This window comes from Panthera onca, chromosome B1 (genome assembly GCF_046562875.1).
Source record: "Panthera onca isolate mPanOnc1 chromosome B1, mPanOnc1 haplotype 2, whole genome shotgun sequence".
Taxonomy (NCBI): Eukaryota; Metazoa; Chordata; class Mammalia; order Carnivora; family Felidae; genus Panthera; species Panthera onca.
Window position 1 is genome coordinate 165,108,100 of NC_138342.1, and position 24,867 is coordinate 165,132,966.

At 39.6% G+C, this 24,867-nt stretch overlaps 1 protein-coding gene across 4 annotated transcripts in view; it reads left to right on the plus strand.

Annotated features, from left to right (window-relative positions):
- Positions 1-24,867, plus strand: part of HGSNAT (heparan-alpha-glucosaminide N-acetyltransferase) — a 52,798-nt gene that overhangs the window by 14,136 nt on the left and 13,795 nt on the right. The window contains exons 2-8 of one of the 4 annotated variants that reach the window (XM_078445496.2): positions 5,610-5,728; positions 15,160-15,296; positions 15,501-15,622; positions 18,685-18,754; positions 20,922-20,991; positions 21,676-21,785; positions 23,919-23,995. In XM_078445496.2, coding sequence (XP_078301622.1) covers positions 5,610-5,728; positions 15,160-15,296; positions 15,501-15,622; positions 18,685-18,754; positions 20,922-20,991; positions 21,676-21,785; positions 23,919-23,995 — 705 coding nt within the window. Of the gene's footprint in view, positions 1-5,609; positions 5,729-15,159; positions 15,297-15,500; positions 15,623-18,684; positions 18,755-20,921; positions 20,992-21,675; positions 21,786-23,918; positions 23,996-24,867 lie in introns of those variants that run through there. The other 3 variants (XM_078445497.2, XM_078445498.2, XM_060653398.2) reach the window with 3 other exon arrangements.

Below are 24,867 nucleotides of genomic sequence, written 5' to 3' on the forward strand. Positions count from 1 at the left end.
CAACCTGGAAGAAATGGACAAATTCCTAAACACCCACACGCTTCCAAAACTCAATCAGGAGGAAATAGAAAGCTTGAACAGACCCATAACCAGCGAATAAATTGAATCAGCCATCAAAAATCTCCCAACAAATAAGAGTCCAGGACCAGATGGCTTCCCAGGGGAGTTCTACCAGACGTTTAAAGCAGAGATAATACCTATCCTTCTCAAGCTATTCCAAAAAATAGAAAGGGAAGGAAAACTTCCAGACTCATTTTATGAAGCCAGTATTACTTTGATTCCTAAACCAGACAGAGACCCAGTCAAAAAAGAGAACTACAGGCCAATATCCTGATGAATATGGATGCAAAAATTCTCAATAAGATACTAGCAAATCGAATTCAACAGCATATAAAAAGAATTATTCACCATGATCAAGTGGGATTCATTCCTGGGATGCAGGGCTGGTTCAACATTCGCAAATCAATGTGATACATCACATTAATAAAAGAAAAGATAAGAACCATATGATCCTGTCAATCGATGCAGAAAAGGCCTTTGACAAAATTCAGCAACCTTTCTTAATAAACACCCTCAAGAAAGTCGGGATAGAAGGAACATACTTAAACATCATAAAAGCCATTTATGAAAAGCCCACAGCTAACATCATCCTCAATGGGGAAAAACTGAGAGCTTTTTCCCTGAGATCAGGAACACGACAGGGATGTCCACTCTCACCGCTGTTGTTAAACATAGTGCTGGAAGTTCTAGCATCAGCAATCAGACAACAAAAGGAAATCAAAGGCATCAAAATTGGCAAAGATGAAGTTAAGCTTTCACTTTTTGCAGATGACATGATATTATACATGGAAAATCTGATAGACTCCACCAGAAGTCTGCTAGAACTGATACATGAATTTAGCAAAGTTGCAGGATACAAAATCAATGTACAGAAATCAGTTGCATTCTTATGCACTAATAATGAAGCAACTGAAAGACAAATAAAGAAACTGATCCTATTCACAATTGCACCAAGAAGCATAAAATACCCAGGAATAAATCTAACCAAAGATGTACAAGATCTGTATGCTGAAAACTATAGAAACCTTATGAAGGAAATTGAAGAAGATATAAAGAAATGGAAAAACTTCCATGCTCATGGATTGGAAGAATAAATATTGTCAAAATGTCAATACTACCCAAAACTATCTACACATTCAATGCAATCCCAATCAAAATTGCACCAGCATTCTTCTCGAAACTAGAACAAGCAATCGTAAAATTCATATGGAACCAGAAAAGGCCCCGAATAGCCAAAGTAATTTTGAAGAAGAAGACCAAAGCAGGAGGCATCACAATCCCAGACTTTAGCCTCTACTACAAAGCTGTAATTATCAAGACAGCATGGTATTGGCACAAAAACAGACACATAGACCAATGGAATAGAATAGAAACCCCAGAACTAGTCCCACAAACGTATGGCCAACTAATCTTTGACAAAGCAGGAAAGAGTATCCAATGGAAAAAAGACAGTCTCTTTAACAAATGGTGCTGGGAGAACTGGACAACAACGTACAGAAGATTGAAACTAGACCACTTTCTCACACCATTCACAAAAATAAACTCAAAATGGATAAAGGACCTGAATATGAGACAGGAAACCATCAAAACACTAGAGGAGAAAGCAGGAAAAGACCTCTCTGACCTCAGCCGTAGCAATTTCTTACTTGACACATCCCCAAAGGCAAGGGAATTAAAAGCAAAAATGAACTACTGGGACCTTATGAAGATAAAAAGCTTCTGCACAGCAAAGGAAACAACCAACAAAAGTAAAAGGCAACCAACGGAATGGGAAAAGATATTTGCAAATGACATATCAGACAAAGGGCTAGTATCCAAAATCTATAAAGAGCTCACCAAACTCCACACTCGAAAAACAAATAACCCAGTGAAGAAATGGGCAGAAAACATGAATAGACACTTCTCTAAAGAAGACATCCAGATGGCCAACAGGCACATGAAAAGATGCTCAACGTCGCTCCTCATCAGGGAAATCCATCAAAACCACACTCAGATATCACCTCACGCCAGTCAGAGTGGCCAAAATGAACAAATCAGGAGACTATAGATGCTGGAGAGGATGTGGAGAAACGGGAACCCTCTTGTACTGTTGGTGGGAATGCAAATTGGTGCAGCCACTCTGGAAAGCAGTGTGGAGGTTCCTCAGAAAATTAAAAATAGACCTACCCTATGACCCAGCAATAGCACTGCTAGGAATTTACCCAAGGGATACAGGAGTACTGATGCATAGGGGCACTTGTACCCCAATGTTTATAGCAGCACTCTCAACAATAGCCAAATTATGGAAAGAGCCTAAATGTCCATCAACTGATGAATGGATAAAGAAATTGTGGTTTATATACACAATGGAATACTACGTGGCAATGAGAAAGAATGAAATATGGCCTTTTGTAGCAACATGGATGGAACTGGAGAGTGTGATGCTAAGTGAAATAAGCCATACAGAGAAAGACAGCTACCATATGTTTTCACTCTTATGTGGATGCTGAGAAACTTAACAGAAACCCATGGGGGAGGGGAAGGAAAAAAAAAAGAGGTTAGAGTGGAAGAGAGCCAAAGCATAAGAGACTGTTAAAAACTGAGAACAAACTGAGGGTTGATGGGGGGTGGGAGGGAGGGGAGGGTGGGTGATGGGTATTGAGGAGGGCACCTTTTGGGATGAGCACTGCGTGTTGTATGGAAACCAATTTGACAATAAACTTCATATATTGAAAAAAAAATCACAACTAAAATGGAGAGGATTTTGGCAATGCAGAGCAAAAGCTATTTAAAAAGCTGTAAAATTTCGCTCCTGGAAGTTAAGGAATTATGTCGAAAGGAGAACAGGTTAATTTTCAGATGTATGTAGCATCATTTCTTACAACAGGAAAAAAAGAGGAAATGGGAAGAAATCGGAAATGAAGTTACATGAAAAAAGAAGAAACAACCAAAAAATATTCATATGTTCGTAACCCTAATGAAGCTCTGTGTTGGTTAGATGTGGCCTGGACATTGTAATTATCATGTGTTGAATACCTGCTTTGTTGCAGATTCTGTGGCAACACATTACATATATTATTAACTTTAGCCTTCCCAGCAGTACTGTGAAGGACATGCTGTTACAAGTGTGGTTTTTATCAAGAAATGTGTGTATTTGGTTTTCATCTTGCACAGGGGCTTCTAAAACACTTGCAATTTCCTCAGTGGAGAGAGCTGCCAAAGTGTCCCTTGTTATGTTAATTAGGTGACCTTTGGCCTCTACCGAAGGGTGGGACTGGTGACCTGGAGAACCCACCCTGTGATTTGAATGTTGGAACTCTCAGTCCCACAGCCAGCATCTGGGGAAGGGAGAGGGGCTGGAGGTTGAATCAGTCATAAACGACCAATGGTTTAATCAATTGCCTTGGTAATGAAGTCTCCATAGAAACTCAAAGGATGGGGTTCAGAGAGCTTCTGGGTTGGTGAACACTTGGAGATTTGGGGAGAGTGGCAGCCTGGGAGAGGACATGGGAGCTCCACACCCTTTCCCCGTGTCTTGCCTTGTGCATCTCTGCCATCTGGCTGTTCCTCAGTTATACCCTCTTATAATACACCAGTAATCTAGTAGTAAAATGTTTCTCTGAGTTCTGTGAGCTGCTCTAGTAAATTAATGGAACGTGAGAAGGGGGTCTTGGGAACCTCCAATCCATAGCTGGTCGGTCCGAGGCACAGGTGGTACCTTGTGCTGGTGACTGACATCTGAAGGCAGAGTCAGTCTTGTGGGACTGAGCCCCTATCTGTGGCATCTGACACTGTCTCCAGGTACATAGTGTCAGAATTGAGTTGAATTGTAGGACACCCAGCTGGTGTCTGAGAATTGCTTGGTAGTGTGGGAACCTTCACCCAATAATGGAAATTGAGTGTAGAACCTTTGGACTCTTAATTTATTGATGAGGAAGCTGAGAAAGGGTGTGATTCAAATTCCAGTTGGTCTAACTTGGAGTCCAGACACTTAACCCACCATGTTACACCCTTGGTCCCAAACACTGCTTTCACTAGAAGACACTCTTCAGAAGGAAAGGACAGAAAAAGTGAGTATAACTTTCTTTAGTGTAGAGGGGGGACAACTTTCAATAGATTATTAAGAGTGATATATTGTGGGTTTTGTATTTACCAAGAGCTAACTAAATAAGGGTACATTAGGGTAAACCTTAAAATGAGGGATTTAGGGGCATCTGGGTGGCTCAGTTAGTTAAGTTTCTGACTCTGACTGTTGATTTCAGCTCAGGTCATGATCTCATGGTTCTTGAGCCCATGTTGGGCTCTGTGCTGACAGAGTGGAGCCTGCTTGGGATTCTCTCTCCCCCTCTCTCTGCCCCTCCCCTGCTGTGTGTGCACACACTCTCTCTAAATAAATATCTTTTAAAAATAATAAAATGAGGGATTTAGGCTGGCTACAGTGAAAAATTTCCTGAATTAACCATTCACATGAGTTCCTTGGGAGCCCTAAAATAAGCTTTCGTATTACAAAATAAAAGAGGCTAGATTATTATCTTTCTCATTGTGTTATTAAATAGTTTCTCTCTCTCTCTCTCTCTCTTTTTGGCCTAGAAGCTAGAGGGCAAATTAATTTCTCTTTTGTACCATATAATAGTATAAATGAGGAGGTTGGTCTAAATGAAACATTTTGCTTTCACTTTAACCAATAATAGTTCTCTTTGTTTGCCTACCATATTGGCAGGTGTAAATGTAGAATGTGCATCGTCTTTAGATTGTCCTAAGAGCATCTAGTAAAGTGGTAAGCTCTAAGCTTAGGGACTCTGGAGTGGTGGGACTTCTCCCTTCAGACTGAGGCTCATCTTGTCTTCTGCTGGAAGCAGAAGGAGATTCAGAAGTCCAAACCAAAGTGATAGAAGGCAGAGCATCTCAAACTTTAAAGGGCATGCAAATCCCCACAGAGCCTTGCTCACCGGGTGTCCTGACTTCTCCCGAGCTGCACTCGTAGAGGGGTGGGATTAACATGATTGAAGAAAGTTTGGACTTTGGAATCACACAAATTGATTGGGTTCACACAGTGATTTTGCAGAACCCTGGCCATGCACAATTATCTAATGCTTGTGAGCCTCCATTTTTTCATGTGCTAAATGGAGAAAATACCCAGATTGTGAGGTTGACATATTGTCAAATGGAAGATATGTGAAACTAGTAAATTCAGGGCCTGCCACACCTTAGCACATGATGAATGTAAGGTCCTACTTAGTCCAGGTACACACAGGACGTGAATGATGTTAACCAAATTCTGTTTTATAGTAGAGGCACATGTACAAAAGGGCAACTCTTGTGTGTGTGTGTGTGTGTGTGTGTGTGTGTGTGTGTGTGAGTGCACGCACGTGCGCACGTGTTCAGGCACGCATGTGCGTGCAAGCACAGTTATGTGTTCACAGAGTAAGGAATGAGACACCCTAGAACCTTAGAGGGCAGGCATTCGAGAAGCACTCCTGTGAAGTTTACACAGGTGCCCTTTGTCTTTTATGTAGTCTTTCAGATGCTTTTTTTTTCTGCTTTTTAAAACTTTTTTTTCTAATTCTTAGCAGACTTAGATAAAAAAAGGCATGTAGAGCTGAAGATGGACCAAGCGTTGCTGCTCATCCATAACGAACTACATGGAACAAACCTGACTGTCTACTGGAATTCTGAACGCTGTTATCATGTAGGTATTATGTTCATGTTCACAGTTTTGTTTGCTTTGGGCTGTTTGATATGATCCTCAGTGCTCTCACAGTTGTTTTCTTGTTAACTTCAGTTCTATAGGTAAGGAAACAAACAGACTGTATACCGGAAGATGTATAATCAGGGAGAATGCCTAGCAGTGAACAATGCCAGTCTCTTAACTTTCCCCCCACCCATCTTTTGAAAACTCAGTTCTCAGTGATGAGAAAAAGGGATAGACCATATTTTATTTTACTCCTCTAACGCATAACCCTCTTGTTGGACCAGAGAAGAAAGGAGTGGGACACCTGGGTATTCTCCAGGGGCAAAGGTCGTGAGGACAATGGGGAAGCTCAGGTTGAGGCATGGCAGTTATTCCAGGGATCTGCCCTCCTGATGATAAAGGATTCATTTTTATTAAGTTCTTTATTTTAATTCCAGTACAGTTAACATACAGTATTATATTAGTTTCAAGTGTACAATATAGTGATTCAACAGTTCTGTACATTGCTTAGTGCTTATCAAGATCTGTGTATTCTTTTTAAAAAAACTTTTTTAATATTTATTTATTTTTGAGAGAGAGAGAAGAGAGAAGAGAGAAGTTTTGAGAGACTAGCAGGGGAAGGGCAGACAGAGAAGGAGACAGAGAATCTGAAGCAGGCTCTGTGCTGTCAGTTGAAAGCCTGACATGGGGCTCGAACCCGTGAACCGAGAGATCGTGACCTGAGCTGAAGTTGGACACTCAACTGACTGACCCACCCAGGCGCCCCAAGATCAGTGTACTCTTATCCCTTCACCTGTTTCACCCATCTCCCACCCACCTCCCCTCTGATAACCATCAGTTTGTTCTCTATGGTTAAGAGTCTGTTTCTTGGTTTGTCAATCTCTCCTTTTTTTTTTTTTTTCAATTGTTGATAAAGGATTTATTTTATCTCAAGGTACAATTACTAGACCTTGCTGCTTTTTAAGTACAAGACTGTTCTTACAGGTAAAATAAAATCATCTTCATTTCCAAATTGAGCACTTCAGTGTACTACCTTCAGAGGAGGAATTTTAATGTATAGATTTTCCTCCCATGGATTGCATCCCCCTGTAAATTGAAAATACTTTAAGGCAAAAATGCATTGAATACACGTAACTTACTGAACATCATAGTGTAGTCCAGCCTTCCTTACACATGCTCAGAGCACTTACACTAGCCCACAGCTTCTCAGTCACTGACCCCCAGGGTTGCATGGCTGACTAGACTTTGTTTTGCTGCTGCTGACTTCCATCATGACAGAGGGTCCTACTGCATAGTGCTAGCCCAGGAAAAGATGAAAATTCAAAATTCCAAGTACAGTTTCTACTGAATGCATATTGCTTTCATACTATGATAAAGTTGAATAACCATAAATCAAACTACAGTAAGTCAGAGACTGTTTAGGGACCTGTTTGCCATAAATAGCTTTTAAAAAACAAACAAACAAACAAACAAATCCCCAGTGTGCATACCAGCTGAAGAGGTGATGGATGGTCCCCCCTCTGTTTGATTAAACTCACTGAGAGCTCTACAAAGTCATATGAAGCAAAGAAAATGTATAGTGTTAAAAAAATATATAGCAAAGACAAAGGAAAGCTTTATCAGTCTATGTGAAGGACCTAAAAGAAACTTGAAAAAAATATCAATAATAGCTGAATTTCAAAGCCACAAGAATCATAGATAATTCAGAGAATGAGCAAAATGTCTTCTAAACAGACAATAAAGGCCTAAAATTTACAGAAAAACAATGTGAGGGGGAAAAAAGAGTGAATTGCCAGGGTATTAGCCATAGGACAACTAAAGCATCTTTAGAATAAAAACAGTAGAATAATTGATACAAAACAGTGATGCTGGTGACAGTAAAGAATCAAAAAACAGAATTAGCTACCTGAGACCAGCTCGGGGAAAAAAACTGCTAATTTATTTACAAGAGCGTGGAGATAATTTTGTTTTAGGAAAATGTGTAAAGGGGTGGTAGAGTTTTCTACAACATAGTTGTAGAAAATGTCCCATAATTCCAGAGAAGACTTTATAGTTTGGAAATTGGAAAGACACTTTATGCGCCTGTAATGGTTAACCAGAAAATAGAATTGAGACATAACCTGTTTTAAATTTGGAACATTAATGATAATTTTTAAATATTTAAGCAAATATAGAAATACATATTCAAAGGAATGCAAATTTTAATAATTTGTACCATAAGCCAGATAATAAATACCTGGGAATGGTGGGCTTACCAGTTGAAGATATGTCCTCAAGATAAGTTATCTGGCTAAATGAGAATTTCCTTTCCTTAAAGTAGAAACACTTAAGAGACATACACATTAAAAAACACATAAACATTAAAAAAAACGTGTCGACTAGATTTCATAGCTTCAAGACAGCTAAAGATCCCATGTGTCAGCAAGTGATTTGTGTGTGTGTGTGTGCTTTAAAAGAGAACAAAAATGGGAAGAAGGTTAGTATTGTAATGTTAAATATGAGTAATTATTATAGCTGACTTAAAGTAAGGTGTAAATGACAAAAAAAGAAAACAAAAATTGTTTTTTAGCATCATAAACAGTATTCCTCAGCAGATCTGGAGGTGGTGAGAAGGGAGAAGCAGTGAGTGGGAGACAGAAATCCTGGGCTTTCATTGCAGTGAAGGAATCCAAAGTGGTGATCTGTTACTTTTGACTGTTAATTATTTTCAGATGTAAATTAGTATAAGCAAGGCCATTTAGTTTTCTTTTTTTCCTTTAGGTAGATATGTTCTAAGTATGGTAAATATAATAATGTTTGTATCTTTAAAATATTAAAAAAGAAGAATATACAGGGGCGTCTGGGTGGCTCAGTTCGTTCAGCAACTGACTTCAGCTCAGGTCATAATCTCATGGCTTGTGAGTTCAAGCCCTGAATTGGGCTCTGTGGTGACAGCTCAGAGCCTAGAGCCTGCTTCGGATTCTGTGTCTCCCTCTCTCTCTCTCTGCCCCTCCCCTGCTCACACTCTGTGTCTCTCTCTCTCAAAAAATAAATAAACATTAAAAAAAAAAAAAAAAAGGAACAACATCAGAATCATAGGGGTCCCAGAAGATGAAGAGAGAGAAAATGGGGTAGAAAGGTTATGTGAGCAAATCATAGCAGAAAACGTTCCTGACTTGGGGAAAGATACAGGCATCAAAATCCAGGAAGCACAGAGGACTCCCATTAGATTTAACAAAAATCAACCACCGACAAGGCATATCATAGTCAAATTCACAAAATACTTAGGCAAGTAGAGAATCATGAAAGCAGCAAGGGAAAAAAAAGTCCTTAACCTACAAGGAAACACAGAAGCAGACCTATTTGCAGCAGACCGGGTTTGCAGCAGATCTATCTACAGAAAATTGGCAGGCCAGAAAGGAGTGGCAGGATATATTCAATGTGCTGAATTAGAAAAATATGCAAACAAGAATTCTTTATCCAGCAAGGCTGTCATTAAAAATAGAAGGAGAGATTAAAAGTTTCCCAGACAAACACGAATTAAAGGAGTTTGTCACCACTAAACCAGCCCTGCAAGAAATTTTAAGGGGGACTCTCTGAGGGGAGAAAAGACAAAAAAAAAAGACCAAAATCAACAAAGACTAGAAAGGACCAGAGAACACCACCAGAAACTCCCAACTCTACAAGAAACATAATGGCAATAAATTCATATCTTTCAGTAGTCACTTTAAATGTCAGTGGACCAAATGCTCCAATCAAAAGACATAGGGTAATAGAATGGATAAGAAAACAAGATCCATCTATATGCTGTTTACAAGAGACCCACTTTAGACCTAAAGACACCTTCAGATTGAAAGTAAAGGGATGGAGAACCATCTATCAGGTTAATGGTCAACAAAAGAAAGCAGGAGTAGCCATACTTACATCAGACAATCTAGAGTTCAAAATAAAGACTGTAACAAGAGAAGAAGAAGGACATTATATCATAATTAAGGGGTCTATCCATCAGGAAGACTTAACAATTGTAAACATTTATGTGCCAAATGTGGAATCACCCAAATATATAAATCAATTAATCATAGACATAAAGAAACTCATTGATAATAATACCATAATAGTAGGGGACTTCAACACCCTACTCACAGCAATGGACAGATCATCTAAACAGAAAATCAACAAGGAAACAATGTCTTTGAATGACAAGGAAACAATGTCTTTGAATGACACACTGGACCACATGGACTTAACAGATATATTCAGAACATTTCATCCTAAAGCAGCGGAATACACATTCTTCTCCAGTGCACATGGAATGTTTTCCAGAATAGGTAATTACTGGGACGTAAATCATCCCTCCACAAGTACAAAAAATCGAGATCATACTGTGCATATTTTCAGACCACAACGTTATGAAACTTGAAATCAACCACAAGAAAAAATTTGGAAAGGTAACACATACTTGGAGACTAAAGAAAGTCTTACTAAAGAATGGATGGGCTAACCAAGATGTTAAAGAGGAAATTAAAAAGTACTTGGAAGCCAATGGAAATGATAACACCACAGCCTAAAACCTCTGGGATGCAGCAAAGGCGGTCATAAGAGGAAAGTATATAGCAATCCAGGCCTTCCTAAAGAAGGAAGATAGGTCTCAGATACATCAACCTAACCTTACACTTTAAAGAGCTGGAAAAAGAACAGCAAATAAAACCCCAAACCAGCAGCAAACAGGAAATAATAAAGATTAGAGCAGAAATCAATGCTATTGAAACCAAAAAAAAAAAAAAAAACAACACAAAAAAACAGTAGAATAGATCAATAAAACCAGAAGCTGGTTCTTTGCAAGAATTAACAAAATTGATAAACCACTAGCCAGTTTTATCAAAAAGAAAAAGGAAAGGACCCAAATACATAAAATCAAGAATGAAAGAGGAGAGATCACAACCAACACAGCAGAAATACAAACAATAATGAGAGAATATTATGAACAATTACACACCAATAAAATGGGCAATCTGGAAGAAATGGACAAATTCCTAGAAACATATAAACTACCAAAACTGAAACAGGAAGAAATAGAAAATTTGAACAGACCCATAGCCAGTAAAGAAATTGAATTAGGAATAAAAAATCTCCAAAAAAACAAGAGTCCAGGGCCAGATGGTTTTCCAGGGGAATTCTACCAAACATTTAAGGAAGAGTTAACACCTATTCTCTTGGAGCTTTTCCAAAAAAATAGAAGTGGAAGGAAAACTTCCAAACTCTTTCTATGAAGCCAGCATTACCTTGATTCCAAAATCAAAGACCCCACTAAAAAGGAGAACTGTAGACCAGTTTCCCTGATGAACATGGATGCAAAAATCCTCAACAAGATATTAGCCAACCAGACCCAACAATACATTAAAAAAATGATTCCCCATGACCAAGTGGGATTTATACCTGGAACGCAGGGCTGGTTCAATATCTGCAAAACAATCAATGTGAATCACATTGATTGATTTTCACATCAATAAAAGAAAGGACAAGAGCCACACGATCCTCTCAATAGATGCAGAAAAAGCATTTGACAAAATACAGCATCCTTTCTTGATAAAAACCCTCAAGAAAGTAGGAATAGAAGGATCATACCTCGAGATCATAAAAGCCATATATGAAAGATCCAATGCTAATATCATCCTCAATGGGGAAAAAATGAGAGCTTTCCCTCTAAGGTCTGGAACAAGGCAGGGATGTCCACTTTCGCCACTGTTATTCAACATAGGATTGGAAGTCTTAGCCTCAGCAATCAGACAACACAAAGAAATAAAAGGCATCCAGATCAGCCAGGAGGAGGTCAAACTTTCAGTCTTCGCAGATGACATGATACTTTATATGGAAAACCCAAAAGATTCTGCCAAAAAACTGCTAGAACTGATCCATGAATTCAGCAAAGTTGCAGGATATAAAATCAGTGCACAGAAATGAGTTGCATTCTTATACATCAACAGTGAAGCAACAGAAAGAGAAATCAAGGAATCGATCCCATTTACAGTAGCACCAAAAACCATAAAATACCTAGGAATAAATCTAACCAAAGAGGTGAAAAATCTATACACTGAAAACTATAGAAAGCTTATGAAAGAAATTGAAGACACAAAAAAATGGAACAAGATTGCATGCTCCTGGATAGGAAGAACAAATATTGTTCAAATGTCAATACTACCCAAAGCACTCTACATATTCAATGCAATAGCTATCAAAATAACACCAGCATTCTTCACAGAGCTAGAACAAACAATCCCAAAATTTGTATGAAACCAGAAAAGACCCGAATAGCCAAAGCAGTCTTGAAAAAGAAAACCAAATCAGGAGGCATCACAATCCCGGACTTCAAGCTGTGTTTGTTACAAAGCTGTAATCATCAAGACAGTATGGTACTGGCACAAAAACAGACACTCAGGTCAATGGAACAGAATAGAACACTCAGAAATGGACCCACAAACGAATGGCCAACTAATCTTTGACAAAGCAGGAAAGAATATCCAATGGAATAAAGACAGTCTCTTCAGCAAGTGGTGCTGGGAAAACTGGACAGCAACATGCAGAAGAATGAACCTGGACCACTTTCTTACACCATACACAAAAATAAACTCAAAATGGATGAAAGACCTCAATGTAAGACAGGAAGCCATCAAAATCCTCGAGGAGAAAGCAGGCAAAAACCTATTTGACCTCAGCTGCAGCAACTTCTTACTCAACACGTCTCTCTCTGGAGGCAAGGGAAACAAAAGCAAACATGAACTATTGGGACCTCATCAAAATAAAAAGCTTCTGCACACTGAAGGAAATAATCAGCAAAACTAAAAGGCAACTGACAGAATGGGAGAAGCTATTTGCAAATGACATATCAGATAAAGGGTTAGTATACAAAATTTATAAAGAACTTATCAAACTCCCCACCCAAAAAACAGAATCCAGTGAAGAAATGGGCAAAAGACATGAATAGACACTTCTCCAAAGAAGACATCCAGATGGCCAACTGACACATGAGAAAACGCTCAACATCACTCATCAGGGAAATACAAATCAAACCCACAATGAGATACCACCTCACTCCTGTCAAAAGGGTTGACATTATCAACTTAGGCAATGATAGATGTTGGGAAGGATGCAGAGAAAGAGGATCTCTTTTGTACTGCTGGTGGGAATGCAAACTTGTGCAGCCACTCTGGAAAACAGTATGGAGGTTCCTCAAAAAATTAAAAATAGAACTACCCTACGACCCAGCAATTGCACTACTAGGTATTTATCCAAGGGATACAGGTATGCTGTTTCAAAGGGGCACATGCAACCCAATGTTTATAGCAGCACTATCAACAATAGCCAAAGTATGGAAAGAGCCCAAATTCCCATCGATGGATTAATGGATAAAGAAGAAGTGGCCATATGTATACAATGGAGTATTACTCAGCAATCAAAAAGAATGAAGTCTTGCCATTTGCAACTACCTGGATGGAACTAGTGGTTATTATGCTAAGCAAAATTAGTCAGAGAAAGACAAATATCATATGACTTCACTCATATGAGGACTTTAAGAGACAAAACAGATGAACATAAGGGAAGAGAAGCAAAAATAATATAAAACAGGAAGGGGGACAAAACATAAGAGACTCTTAAATATGGGAACAAACAGAGGGTTACTGGAGGGGGTGTGTGAGGGGGGATGGGCTAAATGGGTAAGGGGCATTAAGAAATAAACTCCTGAAATCATTGTTGCACTATATGCTGACTAACTTGGTCGTAAATTAAAAAAATAAATAAAATGGTAAAAAAACATAAAAGAATATTGAATTATTTAATAACTTAAATGTAATCTTAATGCTGTGATGTCATAAATATTTGGTACATGAACAAAAAGAAAGATTTTTAAATCTTGGTAAGGCTAATGAGGAACTAATATATTGTAATTTTTCTTATTTGACTACTGTTTGGGCACATGAAAAGAACCATTAAAATGATTATTTTTTATCCAATAATGTAATTTTTGGAAATTTATTTTAGGGAAAGAATTTAAAGGAATAAGAATATCATGTGTGGGAATGCCTGGGTGACTCAGTTGGTTAAGTGTCCAACTCTTGATGTCCACCCAGGTCATGATCTCATGGTTCATAAGATGGAGCCCTGAGTCAGGCTTCACGCTGACAGTGCAGAGCTTGTTTGGGATTCTCTCTGCCCCTCACCTGCATGTGCATGTGCATGCACACGCTCTCTCTCTCTCAAAATAAATAAATTAAAAAAAAAAAAAAGCACAGGGACGCCTGGGTGGCTTAGTCAGTTGAGCATCCGACTTCAGCTGAGGTCATGATCTCACCATTCATGAGTTTGAGCCCCATGTCGGGCTCTGTGCTGACAGCTCAGAGCCTGGAGCCTGCTTCAGATTCTGTGTTTCCTCCTCTCTCTGCCCCTCCCCTGCTCATGCTCTGCCTCTCTCTGTCTCTCAATAATAAATAAATGTTAAAAATTTAAAAAAAAGCACATCATGTACAGATCTTTGGAAGCGATATGTTATATAAATTATGTATAACATAAATTAAAAATGTAATTACATATACTGTATGTTTATCTTTTTTTTAAAAATATTTATGTATTTATTTTGGGAGAGAAAGAGCATGAGCGGGGAAGGTATGGGCAGAGAGAGAATCCCAAGTAGCTCCATGTTGTAAGCTCAGAACCCAACATGGGGCTTGATCTCATGAAGCCTGTGAGATCATGACCTGAGCCGAAATCAGGAGTTGGTTGCTTAACTCAATGAGTTACCCAGATGCCCCTATATTTATCTTTCAGAACATAATTTATATAAATTACACATAAGAAGATTTAAAAAGTTTTGAAAGCAGCCTAAATGCATTTTTAGTATGTAATGGACTATAAAGCAATCATTAAAAATTTTAAATATGCAAATTAGGTAGAATGATGGAAATTTACTCATTAAACAATATGTAACACAATGGAATGCAAGGCAATATATGCTCTATTTATTAATTGTGTGAAAAATTTACCCATGAGTAAAGATTGTATGGCAACACATAGTTATATAGCAAATTTTATCTAAATTATTGGAATTTAAAAGTTTTTTTGTAAGTATGAAGGAAAATGGGTGCCTGGGTGGCTTAGTCACTTAAAGCATCCAACTCTTGGTTTCGACTCAGGTCATGACCTCGTGGTTTTGTGGTTTTGTGCCCCACATCGGGCTGACAGCATGGAACCTGGTTGGGATTATCTGTCTCCCTGTCTCTCTGCCCCTCCCCCTCTTGTGCTGTCTCTGTGTCTCTCAAAAATAAATAAACATAAAAAAAATTACAAGTATGAAGGAAAAGTCACCTCAGGATTTCAGATGGGTGGGTGTTCATGTGCTCCAACAGCCACCTGACTTTCAAACACCTCTCACAGTGGCTTGTGTTTCTGTTTTACAGTGCTCATTTCAGGTTCTAGTAAATGTTTCCTGGAGTGGAAAACCTGGGAAGCCTAGCATTGCGGTGGTTGCTGTGAGCACCCAGCATGGATCTATCCTGCAACTTAATGACACTGTGGAAGAGAAGGAAGTTTGTAGGTTCGTATCTGCTTTAATGTGATCTGCTGACACCTGCATTTTCTATTTTTTCATCCCTATTTGCTTTTCAGCTTTTCCTTCCTTCAAAATACAGTATTTTTAAATATCTTTCCTGGTCTGTCACTCTGCCTTGATGACATTACCATAATCCACTCCTTATTTCCTAATCTAACCATTTTTCTTAAATTTACCAAATTTTTGTAGGCTGGAATATAAATTTGGAGAATTTGGAAACTATTCACTCTTGGTAAAGCACGTCCATAATGGAGTCAATGAAATTGCTTGTGACGTAGTTGTCAATAAGAATCCAATTGACAGTAACCTTCGTACGTATATGCTGTTTGTTAATTTTTTTAAATTTGTATTTCAAAGATTTTAGTTTTTGAGTACTGCTTGTGACACTTTGTGTACTTTAAAACCTGAATTATAGGTTATCTGCCTTATTTAGTTATTTATAATGTATTTATTGTATTTATTTATATTTATTGTACAGTTGTATTATAAGTACATTATATTTATTGTATACTTATGATGTATTTATTGTATCGTTAGTGTATGCTAAGAAAATTATGTGATATTTAAGAAAATTATATGACCAACATATTCTCATAGGTGTTATTTAGTTTAATTTTGAAGCATAAATAACCAAAAAAAAGTTAATGCAATGGGAACAAACTGGAAATAGGGAAAATGACTGTCAAGTATCTTCCTTGTTTTAGGATATAGGGCACAGTATTCTCTGTATGTGTCTTACATGGACCATCCAGAAGTCCCTTAGATTAAGGAGGGACTGTTCATTCTGTAATAACTCCACTGAAGAAAATCTGTCAGTCTGAGCCCCCATTAGATAATATAATAACCCCCAGGAGCATTAATAAGTACTTGTCTACAGTGAAGCTTTTGAAGACCATAGGGTCAGGTCAAAAGAATGTAAGAGCCCCCCAAAAAGAATGAAAGGACCAACATGGGACAGTTGAAGCATTAAAAAGAATAAGGAATGTCATTGATGGAAACACATTGTATGTACAAAAACCAAAGTTTGTTATGAAAGAAAAAGAACAAAGCTGAGGGCGCCTGGGTGGCTCAGTCGGTTACATATCCTACTCTTGGTTTCAGCTCAGGTCATGATCTAATCGTTCATGAGATTAAGCCCCAAGTTGGGTGGCTATGTGCTGACAGCATGGAACCTGCTTGGGATTCTCTCTCTCTCTCTGTCTCTCTCTCTCTCTCTCTCTCTCTCTCTCTCCCCACCCCCCCTCCCCTACGCACTCTCTCTCTCTCAAAATAAATAAGTAAATTTAAAAACAACAACAACCAAAAAACAAAGCCCCTCCCCTACACAAAAACAATACTTTGGTTGCCTTGGGAGATAACAAGGACCACCTGATGTTAACTGGAGTGACTTAAAATTATCAATTGAAAGGAAGGATCTAAGCATTTATCCTGCCTTTCCCGTTTTTGTTTGTTTGTTTTGTTTTGTTTTTGTTTTATTTTTATTTTAGAGCAGGGGAATGGGGGCAGAATTATAAGCAAGCTTCTTGCTCAGCACAGAGCCTGATGCATGGCTCAATCCCACGACCCTGGGATCATGACCCAAGCCAAAATCAAGTCAGATGCTCAACCGACTGAGCCACCAAGGCATCCCATGCCTTTCCTGTTTTAATTATATTTTAGGATAACTATGTAGTCTGAGATGATGGGGGTAAATTCTTTAGGGAATAATTCCAGCTAATACATGTGACAGAATGGCAGAATATATGGTAATCCTTAATGAAGGAATTGATGCACACAAAAGTCATGAGTGGATGAAACCATCACATGAAAAGGGAACTTGAGGCTTCCCCCAGCTTACACGTGCATTGGGCACATGGGCAGTTGCAGCAGGTGCTCCTGATATGGTGCAGTGGGAAAGACACAGCTCCATCTGTGAAGCAATCTTGCCAAAAAAAGTTGAACTTTTTTTTTAGTCAAGACTTTACAGCTAATTTCCCCTTTATAGAACCTTTGGAGGATAGAAGAACAAGTCCAGTGACACCATGAGGAAATATACTGACAGATCTAGAACAGGAGACATACTAATAGACGACTTATTTCAAACAGGTCAATGGCTACTTATGATTAGATGTGACTGAAGAGCCATAACAAGCAAATACAAAATGGTAACCATGTTTGGGTCCTGATCTGAACGCAGTAACTACAAAAAACCTTTTTGAGATAACTAGAGAAATTGGAATATGGTTGCAGTGTTAGCCAGAGAATTGTTAATGACGTTGTGATTATATAACAAAGGGTCCATTTTTAAGAAACTTTTAATTTTGAAATAATTTTAGAAACATTGCAAAAAGGAGTTCCCATTTACTTTTCTCCTAGCTTCCCCTAAACTATGTAATCATAGTACAGTTATCCCATATATACGATCGAAACAAGGATGTTAACATCGGTATAGTGCTATTAACTGATGTATAGGCTTTTCAGATTTCTCCAGTTGTCCCTTCTAAGGCTCCCCCCTTTTGGTCCAGGATGCAGTGCAGGATCCCACAGCCCATTTAGTTGTTGGGTCTCTGCAGCCTTTTTTTTCTTTCATGATCTTGACACTTTTGAAGAGGACTGGTCAGTTATTTTGTTATTTGCACTTGCTTGCAAAGTGCAACATGTTTTCTCTTAACTAGGTAGAGGGTGTGCATTTTTGGTAGATTACTACAGAAGCCTTCTCAGTGCGCCCATGTCAGGAGTTGCATGATGCTGACATGTCTTTTATGAGGTCTGTGCTTTAGAGATACATATGGAAGATGGATGGAGGAGATGACATGATATCTGGGATTTGCTTAAAAATACTACAGGCAAGGGGTGCTTCTGGGTGGCTCAGTTGGTTAAGTGTCTGGCTCTTGATTTTGGCTCAGGTCATGATCTCACGGTTCGTGGGATCAAGCCCCACATCGGGCTCTGAGCTGACAGTGCGGAGCCTGCTTGGGATTCTCTCTCCCCACCTCTTTGCCCCTCCCCCACTCATGCTGTCTCTCTCAAAATAAATAAATAAATAAAAAGCAGAGGGAGAGTAGCAGTAGATGAAGCAAGAGTGACAGTATGTTGATAATACTAGATAATACTATGCATCTAGGGATGCGTATATGTGGGCGTATTATACAAATCTCTGTTCTTTTGTAGATGTTTTATATTTTTCATAATGAAAATTAGCATTCCCCTAATGACGAGTGTTCTCAATTGTTTATAGGAATATAGGAAAGTTAGCATGAGAATATAGGCTTTTCCCTCACTTGTTTCCATTTTTGTTTGCTTTTTTTGACTTACAGATGAAATGTAGTGACGTGACAGCTTCGATGCTTATGATGACATTTTGGTGATACCGTGTTTTCTTTGATTTTTCTAGCTGTGTGTGTCGCTTTCCTTATTGGTGTGGCAATCATCATTGCAGTCTCATTTCTCAGGTTTTTACTGAGGTAAGCAGATGTTAGGGGAGGACACAGTTGGGGGGAGTAGAATATAGAAAAAGGATATCCAGGATAGTCTGACTCTTTAAATGACTGTTATTCTTTGATTAAATGAATGCTTATTGTGTCCTCCATGGCCAGTCCAGTCCTGGGTATTAGGGACCATTGTAGACTAAGCGATGGTCCCTGACTTCAGGGAAATGATAACTAGTTTGAATGGATCTTTGCCTTCAATCCTCCCAAATGGCTAAAAAAATAGAAGAAAATGCTTGAGAAGGCATTATTTCCAGAAAGAATCTCGCAGCTTGCTTTTGTAGTGAGTGGGAGAAGCCTGGGCTGATTTCAGGAGGTGGCTGCCCCATTGTGTTCTTCGTCCCCCTCTCTGGCCGCCTCTGGGCCAGCATCCCAACTCCTGCCAGCTGGGCATCCAGCACAGAGATGGAAGATGGGGGGCTGGACCTTTACACCTCAGCATGGACTCGCTTTGCCCTGGTTAGGACGGGCAGGCAGCTTGGCGAGGGGATTCCTTCTCCCCTGTCTGTCTGGTTAACAGTGAGTTGGGTGAGAGTGAATTAGTAGACTGGAAAAATAAAAAAACAAGAAAGTAAAATAGATCCAGGCCTGTGGTGCCTGGGTGGTTCAGTGGGTTTAGAGTCCAACCTTGGTTCAGGTCATGATCTTGCGGTTTGTGAGTTTGAGCCCCACGTCAGGCTCTGTGCTGACAGCTCGGAGCCTAGAGCTACTTTGGGCTCTGTGTCTCTCTCTCTCTCTCTCTCTGCCCCTTCCCTGCTCACGCTGTGTCTCTCTCTCTCTCAAAAATAAATATTAAAAATAGATCTAGGCCTGGCAGATCACCGTTCAAAGGAAAGTTCTTTCATGTTTTTAAAGAAATAAGATTGATTGGAATGCTCCGTCTGTTAGAATCTCATAAATCACAAGGTGTTATGGGTGAGCCATATCTAAACTAGAAAAAAAAAACCTAGTCCAAGTCTGCCTGCCAGCTTGGGGAAACCCAGCAGCTTTGGGAAGTCTATGGAGTCTGGCCCTCTTCCCTTTGTGCATCCCAGAAATATAAGGGTCTGGAAGGGTAAAAGGACTACTTCTTGCTCAGAAGCATATTTTTCACTTAACTGCTTTTTAGGGGCAGAGTGTAATTTTATCGGAGGGGTTTCATTTCTTTGAATTAAGCCATTGTCTTGTCAATCTTTTGATAAGATAAGATGCAGATACTGTTCCAGTTTATTACAGTGTATTCATTTGGTGCTTTCAATATGAATGGCTCTATGACATCACTTTTTAAGGTAATTGGTCTCTGATCTTGAGCTCTTGCACAGGGAAGAAATCGCACCTCACTCCACTGTGGAATTGAAATTGCATGTGATTCTGCCTCTGCAGCCTTGTAGGCAGAATGCTCTGCTGGCAAGCAAGAGTCCCTCGTCCCTTGCTTATTACTTTCCAGTGTACCCGTGGGAGTCCCAGAATGCTTAGGTTTGTCTGAACCAGAAGAATCTGAGGCAGTAGTAAGAATACAGGGTCTCTCGCCTTTCACTGGGAAGACAAGCAAATACAAGAAAATTAAGGGCGTTTTAAAAATTCTAATTTTTAAATATCTTAAGTTCTCCTTTCGGCCTTCCTTAGATGTCTCTGTTTTAATATTTTTCATGTGGTGGTGATGTTACCAATGCTGAATGAGGTAGAAAGAAGAGTATGTTGTAGGGAAAAAAGAGAAGAAATAAGAATATGTGCATTAAATATATGGTTCATGTTTATAAACTGATCTGAACAAATAAACTGGAGAAAAAAACTTATGAGACAAATTGAACCAGCTGTTTGGTGATACTAGGAATTATTGATAATATTTTAAAATGTAATCATGGAACTGTAGTTCTGTTTTTAAAAAAAGAGTCTTTTATTTATTAGAGATCCATACTAAAATGATAAAATGATACCATGTCTGGGATTCTTTAAAATAATCAATCTAAGGCAGGAAAGGGGGTGGTGGGTGGGAGTGTGGTTGAAGGAAGATCGACCACATATAATGATACTGTAAAATGTTTATTTCTTTGACTTGTATAGAATATGAACTTCAAATTAATTTTCTTTGAATATGCTATCCAATCGTTTTGAAAAATTTGCCAAAGGGAATACATTAACAGACTTTTTTATTTATTTACAGTTTGGATGACTTTCATAATTGGATTTCTAAAGCAATAAATTCACGGGAAACTGATCGCCTGATCAATTCTGTGAGTTATTAGAATGCATCATGTGTGGTCTGGGTGGTTTTCTAGATTTGGAATTTATAATTCTGTGTTTAATAATACTTATTGTCTGGCTTAATTAATGTTATTTATATTGTAGAGGGCCAGGTCATGTGTTCTGTATTCTTAATAAAGAGCAAGCAGCCTTCTCTTCGGCTCTGGTGAAGGGCAGGATCCCCTTCTCTTTTCTAGTGAGTTGGAACTTTGGGCTGCATTGTATGCACGATGTGGAGACATTTTTCCCTCTGCAGGCAGCACTGTTGAGTCAATACAGTTAGGTAGAGGGTGTCAAAAATAAGAGACATCCATATGAAATCTATAAATCAGTGGCCTCCTATGATGGTTAAACATATTGTGTTAAATTCATTATGGGCATACTCCTGTCCATTTATGGACATACTTATTTGTAGCCTTGTACCATATGCACTCATGGACCGGTTTTTTGTGGTCATTGATCAACATGGCAGCTGCAGGCTCAGCAGACGGCATAAAAACCAAATAACGTGGAAAACTAAACCTCTGGGTGGAATCTTACAAAAGCAAATTAAAGGATTGTTCAGGACGAGTTTTAGCTCTCTATTCTGTTAATTTCTTCCCTAAAAAACAGATTACTGAAATTTACTTGCCAGCATTATGAACCGGCATGTCTCTCTCCCCGTTTTTCTGAAGGAGCTGGGGTCTCCAAGCAGGGCAGACTCACTCGGTGGTGATACTCAACCAGGAGGATGGTGTCCACCTGCCTCGCCTCCGCGCCTCCGCTGTGTAGACACATTCAGGGGGTATGTGGGGCTCCCTTGGGACACGGTGGGCACAGGTATTCCAGGATCACATGTTTGCACATAAACACACTTCTAACTTAAGGTGTTTTTACATATCATTTACCTTGTAGGGTAGGCAGGACTTCTTGCTGTAAAAATAAATCAGTGGTCTCTCCTTTCTCAAAAACTGTCACGATAGCAAATATAATAGTTGCAAGAGAGGAGTCGAGGGGTGCAGCCCAGAACATTTCCACTGGTATGTAGATTCTCCTGAGTTAAGGTCATTCACCTGTGGGCAGGCAGCTGCACATGGGGCCTCTATGACCATCCGCACCCCTGTGTCCCGTGAGCAGCTTGCCAAATGGGAGGCTGTGCCGGTCTGGAAGTGAAGCACCAGCCGTTGCTGGTGTCTGTCCTGGCCCTTCCCCACTGCTAGCAGAACAGCTAGAATATCAGGCCCTTTTGGTAGCAAATCCACAGAGTCATACAACAAGTTGTTTTTCTTTTAGAGTTCAGGTAGAAGAGTGAGGGCCAGGACCCAACTCTGAAAATAAAGCGTAAAACTGTATAGCTTGAGCCATTTGCAATGACCTGGATGGAGCCAGAGAGTATGATGTTAAGTGAAATAAGCCAGTCAGAGAAACACAAATACCATATGATTTCACCCATATGTGGAATTTAAGAAGCAATACTAATGAGCAAAGGGATAAAAGAAGAGAGAGAGTGAGGCAAATGGAGAAACAGACTCTTAACTATAGAGGACAAACTGATGGTTACCTGAGGGGAGGAGGGTGGGGAATGGAAGAAATAGGTGATGGGGATCGAGGAGTGCACTTGTGATGAGCACCAGGTGTTCTATGGAAGTGTTGAATCACTGTATTGTACACCTGAAACTAATATTACACTGTATGATAACTGGAATAAAAGTAAAACCTTAAAAAGAAAAACCTATATAGCTGAAAATAAACATCTAGGTGTCAGGCCTTCCATTTCTGCCCACGGAGGACTTTTAAACTCCAGTGATAACCTTATAATTCTGTCCCAGCCTCCCCAGATGCTGAGTGCTCCTGGGGTGTATATTTGAAGCCAGGCAATAATGAGAGTAATGAACATTGGTAACAATTTTTGAATTCTTGCCCTGTGCCAGGCACTTCCTTGTCATAATTTATTCAGTCTCTCCACCACCCTATGAGGTATAAACTTTTAATATGCCTGTTGTACTGATGAAGAGTTAGGTAATTTGCCCGAGGTCGCCTGGGGACAGCCAGGCAATAACCTCACTGACACACTAAAGTCTTCATTCTTCAGTATCCTGCAGAATTAGCATCAAATAGTCAAGTATTCAGAGTCTATTTTATCATATTCCTCTTTCTTTTTTTAATTCTCATTTTGCTGCTTTTAGAAATGAGATGTTCTCAGGTAGACTAACATTTATTAAGTGCCTAAAATATGCCAAGCACTGATTAGGCACCAGGATATACATTATTCTCCTCAGTAGTCCCAGTGGCCCCTGTGGGTGTGTTTCCCCTCTTACAGAGAAGCACACTGAGGTAACTGATAAGAGTCTTGCCCTCGTAAGAGAGGAGGGCCCATGATTTGAGCCCTCAGCTCTAACAGCTGTATGCCTTCTATTACAGTTCTTTAACCTGAGACTTCTAAGTGATTAGTGTGAAACTGAGTGATGGGAAATGTTTGCTTTGTTTTCAAGTTACACAGTTTAGCGTCAGTGTAACTTTCTTTTAAGAAATCACGTTGGAGGGGCGCCTGGGTGGCTCAGTTGGCTAAGCATCCGACTCTTGGGTTCAGCTCAGGTCATGATCTCAGGGTTCATTAGATCAAACCCCATATTAGGCTCTGTGCTTACAGTATGGAGCTGCTTGGGATTCTCTCTCTCTTCCTCTCTGCCCCTCCCCCACTCATGCTGTCTTTTGTCTCTCTAAAATTAAGAAAAAAAAATCATGTTGGAAATGTTGGCAACAGAAGGGCTTTGTGTTAGGGCCTTAATTACAGTGATTAGAAAGAATGGCTTCCTGCTCTGTAAGTGTCCTCTGTGTTGTGACTGCCCCTTGTGAGTATAAATGTGTGTCTCTTACAGTTGGGCCATTCCTTGTCATGTGTGCAAGCTCTGAAAGTGTGCCCTTTGCTGCTTTACAGGATAGCTCTCATCCTTATGGTCTTCGTTAATTATGGAGGAGGAAAATATTGGTACTTCAAACACTCAAGTTGGAATGGTAAGATATTTCCTTAGGGTAGCATTGCTTGTGTAGAACCCCTCAAAGAAGCGTGGGTAAGAGAACCTCTCGGCATCCCCTCAGGAGCTCAGAGATGATGCCCCACCAGCCTCCTTTGAGTGCTGAGCACCTGCCCCCATAGGATGATCTTTGGATGATTCCATTAACTCTTTGTGCTTTGTTCTTGCTTTTGTGTGCTGTGGCCTTGCAGTGGTTCACTGTGGTAACATGTAGACGTCTGAGCTCTGCTGCAGGACCATGGGCCTCTGCAGAAGCTGTTAAGAATTTAGTTGTAAACGATTTTTGTCATATTGTAGATATGTCTTTTTTAAAAAAATATTCTTAAAAAAATTTGTTTTAATGTTTATTTATTTTTGAGAGAGAGAGAGAGAGCACAAGCAGGGGAGGGGCAGAGGGAGAGGAAGACATAGAATCCAAAGCAGGTTCCAGGCTCTGAGCTGTCAGCACAGAGCCTGATGTGGGGCTCGAACTCATGAACTATGAGATCATTACCTGAGCCGAAGTTGGACACTTAACCGACTGAGCCACCCAAGCGCCCAGATATGCTTTTTATTCCAGCCACATGGGAGTTCTGTCTTCTACGACTCATGGTCCTCCTCAGGGGTGCCATTGAACTCAGGTTGGTCCTGAGTGGTGGTTAGTAATGGCTATGAATCTGGCTCAGTAGTTGGTTTAAGAATGGATTTTGAGTAACACTGCTCGAAGATAACAGACTTGTCTACACACTGCTACTTTGGCTCTCCCATGCCCAGTTATGTTCTTAGGAAATGTCTCAGGCCTAGTGACCGGTTGCAGAGTCTCCAGGGAGTATCTGTGCATGTTACTTCCCAGTGTTTTCCTGTGAACTCTTT